Here is an 11,839-nt window from a genome sequence, read left to right on the forward strand (position 1 = left end):
ATGTCTGTCTATACATTGACAATTTTCCTTCTTTGGAAATGAAAGAGTAGATAATTTATGTCATTGTCATTGTCATTAGTGAAACTTAATTGTTCATTCAGCTATTCTAAACATAACTCATTATATGATCTAAACAGACCATTTAGAGATAAATTATTAAAGACTGCTTGACAGGAACTGGCTGTTTGCTAGCAATGCAGTAATAAATAAAAAAGGTAATATTTCGTTGCCATACACAAATATTGATTTTAAAAGATAAAATCATTCATAATTCATTGAATACTTTTCCAAATTAAAACATTGAATTGCTTATCACTGTTTCAGAGGCGTGAATATTTTCAGAATAGTCTTTATTTTGTAAGTACTTAAAGCAAAAGAGAAAGCATATTATAGCGACAATCATGGCAGTAGTTTTATCTAAAATACATGTACATTATATTGGATTTACGTTACTTATACATTTGATAGGAACAATTTGTCAGGAATGTCGTCTTAGAAGCTTAAGAGTTTACCCTGATCATATCAATGCTCGTTTACACGGATATACATTTATTACGTTTGAAAACGTTGGAGCAAATGCATGTTTTGATAAATGCATTCGTCGGAGGAGATGTCTTTCTTTCAATTACAACGAAAAACAGCGCCACTGTGAGATAAACGAGAAAAACGGCGAAACAGACTTAGTTGAAGGAATTGGTTATGTGCATGTAGATATACAACAGTACAGAAATGTAAGTATCAATCAGAATATTAATAGTTGAAATGGATTGCTGTTTTTTTGGATTCCAAACATCACATGGCAGAATTTGAACTCGCACATAATTTCAGAAACATACTAGTATATATAGCCTATAGGAGCTACACAACATCAATAATTTGAAACTTTTATTTTTAAATCAGACACTATTTTCAACTTCTTAATATTGTATCTTACACCAATACAATGATTTTAAAAACTATATTGGATTCAGATAATTGTACTATTAATCAAATCCAGTATATTACATAGATATCCTATAAAATATTAGATCACTTTTCTACACTTACTGTTGATTGATCATCACTATGGAAACACAGTAAAAGCTAATGATATGGCTTGCAACCATCACCAACCAGTTTTTTTTCGATTAAATGTACTGCGCACAACTGAAACTGCGGTTTATGAAGATTAAACAGCTGAGGTTTATAATCACAGTATCTCTGATGCATCAAAACCGCTGAAAATACACTGAGTCGATGTCACTTCTGTACTGGACGTTTTAGCCCCTACAGCATACCAGTTCTTTATTCTCCTACTCAGAATTTGCAAAACATCATTAATGTCTGAGCAGAAAGTTGACGATACAGGGGTATGTCAAAGAACGTCTCGTCAGTTTTCTAAAAATGTTCATCGGAAGGTACCAAGACCTTGTTGATAAATATTCCGTATCAACTTCACAAATAATACATGATGGTCTTTATGTATAGATTATGCGTACTGATGTTGTTTGTCATCTTAACAACGTGTTATATTGTTCTTTCATTTGTCTTTGCTCTATTATTATTATAACTTCAATTTTGCTGGTGTGTTTTGTACATAAAATGTACATGCAATTTTTTATGTTTCTTTGGTTCTTATAACATGACTCTGTACTTTAAAAGATCCCGTCAGTATGTTATTGTTCTATAATATGACATTATGATATGTTTCTATTATGAATTAGAAAATACGTTGAATCACAAACGTCAAAATTATTCAATCGCAAAGTGAATGAACTATTTGTGGATTCTTATAAATTCTATAGAACTTTTGGACTATTTTAAATCTTGGTCTATTTCTGAAATTAATTCTTACATACTTTTGATTTTTTAACCCTGTATGCTAACTTTGCCCATGTGAAACTTTAAAATTGTTTGTATAAACATTGAACGACAAAAATATGTGACGTATACAATTTTCTGACGTCAGACATGCGAATCAATGAATGTGTTTGCAGATAGATGTTTTTGTGTTCTGTTAAATTGTTCCTTTGAAAATTGTTACACGATGATGAATGCTGTACCCATATTTTGACCATTTTATTTATTATGTCTGTTAAGTTCACGCATCATTGTAAATATAACGGAATTTGATGAGAGTGTCAACAAAGTGAGAAGTTTAGCGCTATAAAACCAGGTTTAATCCACCATTTTCTACATTTGAAATGCCTGTACGAAGTCAGGAATATGACAGTTCTTGTCCATTCGTTTTTGATGTGTTTTGTCTTTTGATTTTGCCATGTGATTATCGACGTTCCGATTAGATTTTCCTCTGAGTTCAGTATTTTTGAGATTTTACTTCTTTTTCAATATCATTTAGTGCTGCTAGTATATAAAACAATGCTAATTAAATTCTGAAATCATATGAAGGACTCATGTTGTATTCATCAACGCGCATATATAACAGACGGTTTAGTCACCATAATTTAAAAAAAAAAAGAAAGAAGAAAATTCAGATTATTGAGGTTATGTATTGTTGTTATGCATCCAAATTAATTATTTACCATCATTTTTTATTTTACAAAATGCAAGGTTCTAAGTAAATATTGATAGTATTTAGGTAGCAACCATTAAACTTAAGTGGGTATGGAAAATCATAAATTTCTATTATCATCAACCCTCCTTTTGGAGTTAAATGGTCGTTCCCTAATACTACCATTTCAAATACAAACATGTAGCTGTATTATCGTGAAGCTTAATTAATTAATTTACTTGCGAAATGAAATTAAATAAAAAAAATGTTGAACAGTTTTCCAGACATGACCCTTGCTCAAACATAGGAATTTGTCAAGTCGGTGAAAGCTGCCAAACCACGAGGGAGGGCGAAACATTCTGTGTTAAAGACATCAGTAAGTATAACTGTTATTTTGACCAGTGAAACAGTCCTGAGAATGACTGAATTGATTGGTTAATATATATCTAAATACCACATCTTCCTATATCTATACAAAGTTTGTATTAATAATGCGTAAATAAAACAAAAAACCCAATATGACTTGAGAGATTGCACTAATTAGTTTAATGATAAATCATGACAATTCTGGAGACATGGTCTTCAAAGATCCGAATAAATAGTAGGAAATATACAAATACAAAACGTTTCAATCAGAAAATTGAGAATTCTATTGAATAACATATTTTGAGAGCAAAATATACGTGTCGATCTGATCAGTGATTTTTTCTCAAAGAGAATGGTGCGAAATCGATATATATATATATATATAAAAACCGAACTGCGTATGTAAATATTTATAGGTCAAATTAAGAAATGAATATAAAGTGGAAGCGTGTGGTATTTGAGTGAACACCCCATTGTTCTTGTCATAGAATAGACTTAACATTGTATTCAAAACGTTTATGTTACTTTTATAACAAAATAGTATTCAAAACATTTATGTTACTTTTATAACATATTTAGATCAAATACAGCCAGTAACTGGCTGTAGTGGATTACACCCAGATCTTCCAAGTGGTACCTATGAAATACGACCGAACCATTTTCATGTCATAAAAGTATATTGTGATCAAAGCACTTCCGGTGGTGGGTGGACGGTAAGTAGACTGGTTCCCGATCGCAATATTCAGATGTTATTCGGCAATCCTCGGTAGAATCCGGTAATCTCCTTCTATGAGATGAGGGTACGGAATCGGCCGAGTTGTGAAGAATGATTCAGATATTACACATATATATCGGAGACGAATATCACTATATATTTATTTGCCCGGCTTTACAAGTTGAAAGAAGAAGATTTATTCCAAATGAACTAATACCCAGACATAACATTATCAAATTCAACAAACTGTTTAATTAAAAAAAACCAAAGACACTAAGAAACCTCTGCAATTTTATAAGATGTATTAATAGTAAGCTCACTCCTCCTTAACAACCATAATTGTCGCTATAATATGCTTTCTCTTTTGCTTTAAGTACTTACAAAATAAAGACTATTCTGAAAATATTCACGCCTCTGCAACAGTGATGATAATATCAGTTTAAAGATGTCTGATTTGGGATGATAAAAAATGTGACTCTAATAGGCTTTCGTAAGAAATACTTAACTACATCAAAAATTTAAATTAACCTATTGACATAATGTCAAGATAATCATGTTCCCGTGTAAATTTAGGCAACCGTAGTTAAACTTATTCAAAACGTTAATCTATTTTGAAGATAGTGGTGTAAAAGCACAGTATAAGAACAAACAGTACACCTCAGTTGAAAAATGCTTAACTCGAAAAAAACATAATCCACTAGGAAGTATGCGATATAAACACTCATTGAAATGAGAGTTATTGAGCGACAGAACTATAGGATTGAACTGTCCAGAGCAGTTCCGCGTTAAAATTGTATAAATTGTTTTACTGATTTATTCTTTATATTTTACGTTAAAACTTTTCGAAACTGTTCCAAGTTTGTTTGCAATTATTTATATTAGAACACACAATGTTGACATCCCTTCTTAATGTGACAGAGCAACTTTCTAGCGGGTGTACTATGAAACAGTTTTCCTGGCAGTGCTTGTCAGATTTTGATATAAGTTAGAATTGTTCAAAATTTTCAACTTCACATATATTGCATTTAATAACACATGTCGTATTGTAACGAGTAATATGTTTATTTTTATTTTTTTTTATATTATAAATCTAAATAAGGTGTTTCAAAGAAGAAAAGATGGATCTACTGATTTTTATCGTGGCTGGACTGATTACGAAAATGGTTTTGGTGATCTTGAGAATGAATTCTGGTTAGGTAATTATGTTTACATTACAATGATTTTGATTTTTTACTTTTAAGCACCATATTTAGGCTATTTCGTTAAGTTTTTATTGGTGGAGGAAGCCGGAGTGCCCGGAGAAAATCACCGACCTTCGATAAGAAAACTGACAATCCTAGTCAATTAAGATTGAAGTTTAGTGCACCCGCACGATCGGGGTTAGAACTAACAACCTCAGTGTCGACCAGCTAGTGATTACAGTAGTAACTACTAAGACCACTCGGCCACCGAGTCCCCCTGTATTACAATGACCACAATAGAGATATTAGAGAAAAACATCAAGTATTATATTCTTTCATTTAGCATATCAAATAAGCAACGAGCTATATAGTCAACTAAATACAGTAGAATGATTAAACTTTAAAAAGGAAGTCTATTCGATAATGTGTTACTCTGACAATACTTGCTCCATACAAGAGTCTCTCATTTGTAAATGCGGAAATCGTCTATGTAAAAATAAGGCGATGTGGTATGACTGCAAATAGGAAAAATATCGATAAAAGTTTAACTAAAGCGGATTTTAGCCACTATAAGGTCTTCATCAATAAAATAAAAAAAAATTAAAAGAACATACCATGAAATCGAATGTATATGCCTTGACATGAAAAAATTAAGACAATTTAAACGAATAAACTAACAGCATAATTTATACCAAAAATACGTAAGAAAAAAATTGACAGATATGATACAACGACAGACTCTGATCTACAGGCTCTTGGTTAAGAATAGACACACGCAGAGTATGCCAATTGATCGTTAAGCATATTTATATATCCCACTTAGCCAAACGTTCAACTTCCTTAGTAAGGATATACTGTTATATCGAAGATATTCAGGGAGGACTATGTTTTTCCATATTCCACACTGGCCATTATGTTTATCAATTAAAAAGGTTAACCAAACAGGTAAATTTTGTTTTTTCATTTGTTCGGGCGTTTAGGTTATTTGAACGAAATTATCTTTACTAATAACACTTTAAATAACTGAAAAATCCAACGGGTTGAGTTCTTAAGGCATAAACTCACAATTAATGAAAAACTTAATCTCAAATATATATATCAAGCGATAAGTATATCTAAAAGAATGATAATCCCTTTCTTCATGATCTTTCTCTTGCAAACTTAGAATATTGTAAAGTGTTCAATGCGCAAGGATCTCTTGATTGGTTGTACATAAGAATTTGTTTCATTGTTGGTGTAAATTAAATATTTATAATTGATGCATGACTTCATTTTGCAGTATTTCATATATGGCCTAGTTTTAGTGATGTGAGGACTTTCTTTTAATTTGGAAATTATTAAAATAATGCGTTATAGACCAGATGTAAAGTTACACAGCAGTACAAAATATATGTTTCTTGACTGTGAATATGAATGTAAATGTTTGAGCGAGGAATTATCTTTTTTTAAGGGGAGTTGTAACTCATTTATAAAAAACTCTTCGTTTTGAATTGTAAGTAGGTCTGCACAATAGGACAATCCCTTACTAAGAACATGATTTACATTCATTCTTCACAAGTGAGAGACACCAAATTCTACAATTTAAATGGTAGAGAACATTTTGATATAGTCTAAGTGAATTAATCGATCAATCTGTCTTTAGGAAACAAGAATATTCATGCTATAACTTCCCAAAGGCAATATCAGTTACGATTTGACCTTGAAGATTTCGAAGAAGAAACCAGATACGCTGTTTACAGTACATTCAACATTGGGAACGCCTCATCTGAATATCAATTGACAATTCAGGGCTACACAGGAGATGCTGGTATGTATTAAGCCTCCTGCATTTAGAGGTCAATGCATTTTCTGTAAGTCAATCGTGCAAAGTACTTACAAGTATAATTTTTAAATGTTCAAATCGTAATGAAATGCAAGTTATGAAGTAATAATAGTTTCTTTTATTCAAATATGAGTGCATTTTATTCATTGGATCGTATCAAAACACTAATAAGTTAGCTATATGTATCAGCTCAACTGTATTTAAACTGTTTAATTGGTGTATACCCCCCTTTTTTGTTAATTTACTTATTGTTTTACATGTCTTTCATATGTTTTTAGAAAATAATGTTCTCCTAAACCTCTTTGATCGTTTCAACCACGACACGACACGATACATACATATGTCATATGAAGTTATTTCATCTCACCCGTTCAACGTGCTCGTGTTGGCGTTAACACAAATATACATAGTTATCTTATATTTCGAACATCTTAAAATATGTGATAACCTCATTGATGGAAAAAATGTGCAGATTATCAAATAAAGGAAACAGTTATTTACTGCTGTTCAATAGTCATTATTCGATAAAGTATTACAAAATAGGGGTAAAAAACTAAAACTCAGGGAAACACAGTAACTATAAGGTAATATAAACTTAACAACAACAACAAAAAAAAAAACAAAAAAAAAAAACACTGAACTACAACAAAAGCAAACACCAACATGCATAGAAACGAAATGTAAGTAATAATTGCATATTCCTGATTTGGTACAGGACACCAAATTAGATACAAAAAAAACCAACAACTCTGAAATACAGTATATGAACAAATAAAACGTCCTAGGTTAATGGATGTGAGGAATTTTCCTCCATTAATCAGAAGCGATTGTAGAAATTAATAACATAGCACAGTCAACAGTGTATTATTTTCATTTTTGGAATGCTTGATTCGGGCTTCAGATAACATCTCACAGTCAACAGTGTATTATTTTTATTTTTGGGATGCTTTATTCAGACTTCAGATAACATCTCACAATTAAGTGTATTATTTTCATTTTTGGTATGCTTGATTCGGGCTTCAGATAACATCTCACAGTCAACAGTGTATTATTTTCATTTTTGGTATGCTTTATTCGGGCTTTAGATAACATCTCACAGTCAACAGTGTATTATTTTTATTTTTAGTATGCTTTATTCGGGCTTCAGATAACATCTCACAGTCAACAGTGTATTATTTTTATTTTTGGTATGCTTTATTCGGGCTTCAGATAACATCTCCCAGTCAACAGTGTATTATTTTTATTTTTGGTATGCTTTATTCGGGCTTTAGATAACATCTCACAGTCAACAGTGTATTATTTTTATTTTTAGTATGCTTTATTCGGGCTTCAGATAACATCTCACAGTCAACAGTGTATTTTTTTTAAAAATTTTGGTATGCTTTATTTGGGCGTAAGGTAACATCTCATAGTCAACAGTGTATTACTTTTATTTTTAGTATGCTTTATTCAGACTTTAGATAACATCTCAGTCAACATTGTATTATTTTATTTTTGGTATGCTTGATTCGGATCTTAGATAACATCTCACAGTCGACAGTGTATTATTTTTATTTTTGGTATGCTTTATTCAGACTTCAGATAATATCTCACAGTCACCAGTGTATTATTTTTATTTTTGGTATGCTTTATTCGGGCTTCAGATAACATCTCACAGTCAACAGTGTATTTTTTTTAATTTTTGGTATGCTTTATTCGGGCGTCAGATAACATTTCACAGTCAACATTGTATTATTCTTATTTTTGGTATGCTAATCAATAATTTACAAATGTTTAAATTTTCCTCCGAGTTTTCTAGCGATAACTAAGAGATAATGAATATACGAATCTATTTAAATCTTGAATAGCTTTTAGGATTTTACTTTGATCAGGAGCGCTAAAATTTAAGCATATAAAAGCAAGATATATGCTAAGATGTAGAATCAATAGGAGGTTTAAATCAATCCTTTTCAATTAGACTGATGGAGATGAAACAGTAGTTTCTAAAGAATTTTTCGTATTTATTAACGTGGGTTTATAAAAACAAAAAGTATTAGCAAAAATATTGAACTCTAATGTAATCTTAAAAGAGAGAAGTCCATACAATTTGACCAATACACGACACGAATCAAGTAGCGAAACAAATGGAAAAGAACTGTTATATTCCTGACTTGACACAGACATTTTTCAAAGAAAATAGCGCAGTAAACTTCCCACCAGCATGACAGTTATTTATAATTAATTCAGCTAAACGCAATTGTTAGTAGACGGACATTAATCTGAAAATCAGTTTTTATTAGTTTTGTTTTCATTGAATTCTGTCAATAGGGTAGGCAATATTGGTTTATATTTACTAAGAAGTTTATGCTTTTCCATCAAATGCTCTTCAAATTTATATATTTGACATATAATAATGTGTCGCAGGCGGTATTGTTAAATATTATCAAAGCACAAGTAATTCTACCTTTTAGTCTATTTGCACTGTAATATTAATTATTAGCTTATTTCAATATAACCTGAACATAAAATCTGTTATACCACTGTCCCAGGTTAGGGGGAGGGTTGGGATCCCGCTAACATGTTTAACCCCGCCACATTATTTATGTAGGTGCCTGTCCCAAGTCAGGAGCCTGTAATTTAGTGGTTGTCGTTTGTTTATGTGTTATATATTTGTTTTTCGTTCTTTTTTTATATATAAATAAGGCCGTTAGTTTTCTCGTTTGAATTGTTTTACATTGTCTTAGCGGGCCTTTTGTAGCTAACTATGCGGTATGGGCTTTGCTCATTGTTGAAGGCCGTACGATGACCTATAGTTCTTAATGTCTGTGTCATTTTGGTCTTTTATGGATAGTTGTCTCATTGGCAATCATACCACATCTTCTTTTTTATATAAAAAGAATTTTTTGCCAATTTTAAATCATATATATTTTAAAGGCAATGCCATGACGGATTATGAAAGGAGTTTGAACGGAAGAAAGTTTTCAACGAAAGACAGGGACAACGATTTATATTCCGATAACTGTGCAGTAACACGCCATGGTGCTTGGTGGTTTAGACATTGTACCCGTTCTCATATGAATGGTCTGTATAGAACGGACGGAACAGCAGATCCAACTACAATTCACTGGTATACTTGGCATAATGGCAGACCATTAAAAAGAACAGAAATGAAAGTGAAGCCCGTCTTGTAAAAATACGTTATATGTAAAAATACGTTACAACGTATTTTCAATTACATTTTTTTCGTAGATTACGTTTTAAGTAATCAAATGATGAATTCAAAAAAAGATAAAATACTCTCTTTAAGAATATGAATAATGCATTTCAAAATCAGTTTAATATGAGAAGTTGATATGTGACGAAAAAAATAACAAAAGAGATCATTCTTATTGCGCTTGGTAGCTTTATGAATGATCGAATTTAAATAATTACTGTTTTGATCCTACACGGGGGAAAATCAAAGTACCGAAGTACTGAACATCGGATGACCGCAGGTTCTTGTGGATGGTCAAAAGCACATGTCACATAAACAGATCACATCTCTATAACTGAGGTTAATTTAATCAATCAAGTTCGTGCTTGGATGATGAATTAATGACAGGAAATTCAAACTAACCATAATAACTATTATATTGTAGTGATACAAATCAGTATACCTTGAACTATTATACTAATATAATAATGTCCCAGAGAATACACTAGTTTATTGTTATATATTATATCAATATTACAGTTGGATGTATATATAATTTTCATCTATTTGTATATCATTCTATTTTACTATTATTATATTTCAGTACAAGTGCATGGTGAACACTCTTTTGTAAAAAAGTCAAAGCCTTAAAAGGCTGTAAAATAAAAGCAATTGTTGCCATGCTAATGATTTGGGGACTTTTATTTTTCATCCACATATATAAGAATTAAACCTGACAAAACAGGAGTGTTGACTATTAAAATAACGAGATAACTAGAATTCTGTTGCGATCCCGAAAGGGGGGTTCATAACAGACAAACATGACATTAAATTGTCATTATACGAACAAGAACAAACGGTAATAAGTCAAACTTGGTACGTCAAATTCGGTGAAAAGTGGGCGGAAATTACGACATTTTGAACATATCCGCTATCTTGAAAATTCTGAAATTAGTACGTGCATTTATAATTGCGATTTTATCATTTAGTCTGAAAAGCGATTTCAGTTTTTGCGATATTGAGAAACATCCTGTCCAATTCATATGAAAAATAAATAAAATGCGAGTTCAAATTATTACGATAATAATCCTGTCGCAATTGTCGCAATACTAAAAACATCGCAAAAATTGACATTAATCTATTAATGGGGTTTTAGCATAAGTAGGCTTCTGTTGCCGTAGCATATGTATAAAACTGTAAAGAACAAACTTGAAGATTGAAGGCTTTAGAAATCGGGACAATTTCCATATTTTGGGGTTCTATGTTCTTTTTTTGGCATATATGTGTTTACTCTTTTTTTATATTTACATATATTGTATATTTATGTTAATACTAGGTTATATCTGTGGAACATTTTTATGGCCCCGCAACGGGTGCCATATTGTTTTACCCTGGTCCGAAATTCCGTAATTCCGTCATTCCGTCATTCCGTAACAAACCATTATATGGAGTTTTTTTCTAAACGCCTTCAGATATTGGGCTGATTTTTGATACAAATGTATGTGAGTTAACCATGATGAGTTGCAGATCAAGTTTAAGTTTCGTTCCGCTCCGCTAATTTTTACCGAAGTTACAGGCTTTGGACTTTGATAAATTGTTGAAATTCTCAGTTATACGGAGTTTTATTCTAAAGTCTTTCAGATGTTGGGCTGATTTTAGGTATGTGAGTTAACCATGATGAGTTACAGATCAAGTTAAAGTTTCGTTCCGCTCCGCTAATTTTTACCGAAGTTGCAGGCTTTGGACTTCGGTGCATTACGTTTGCGCGCATTACCATTACATTTGCGCGCAAAAATCATTACGTTTGCGCGCAGTTTTTGATTACAATTGCGCGCATTTTTTTGACAGGTAAACTCAGGTAAAATACTATACTACTTATTTATTTATAATTTGTTCAATTATTTACAAGTATAAGTACTCATTCCGTTAGTCCCCTTAGTCCCCTGCTCACCAACGATGAGTTGGAAGTGGGATTTCGAGCAAGGTGAGTCCGTTTTGTTATGCACAAGCACTAAATCGTAGAAATATATACAGATAAAAATGTTAAAATTCTAAAACATAGCTAATCTTAAAAGTAAAAGTATTGATAAAT

The 11,839-nt window shown here is 31.6% G+C and overlaps 1 protein-coding gene across 1 annotated transcript; it reads left to right on the forward strand.

The window, feature by feature from the left end:
• Nucleotides 1-338: 338 nt before the first annotated feature.
• Nucleotides 339-11,406, forward strand: LOC139511936 (fibrinogen-like protein A). Its single transcript, XM_071299130.1, has 6 exons — nucleotides 339-731; nucleotides 2,768-2,867; nucleotides 3,437-3,570; nucleotides 4,672-4,768; nucleotides 6,396-6,560; nucleotides 9,489-11,406. Exons 1-6 carry the CDS (start codon nucleotides 402-404, stop codon nucleotides 9,743-9,745), a joined length of 1,083 nt encoding a protein of 360 aa, XP_071155231.1. The 5' UTR covers nucleotides 339-401; the 3' UTR covers nucleotides 9,746-11,406.
• Nucleotides 11,407-11,839: the final 433 nt, after the last annotated feature.

This window comes from Mytilus edulis, chromosome 2, assembly GCF_963676685.1.
Source record: "Mytilus edulis chromosome 2, xbMytEdul2.2, whole genome shotgun sequence".
Classification (NCBI taxonomy): domain Eukaryota; kingdom Metazoa; phylum Mollusca; class Bivalvia; order Mytilida; family Mytilidae; genus Mytilus; species Mytilus edulis.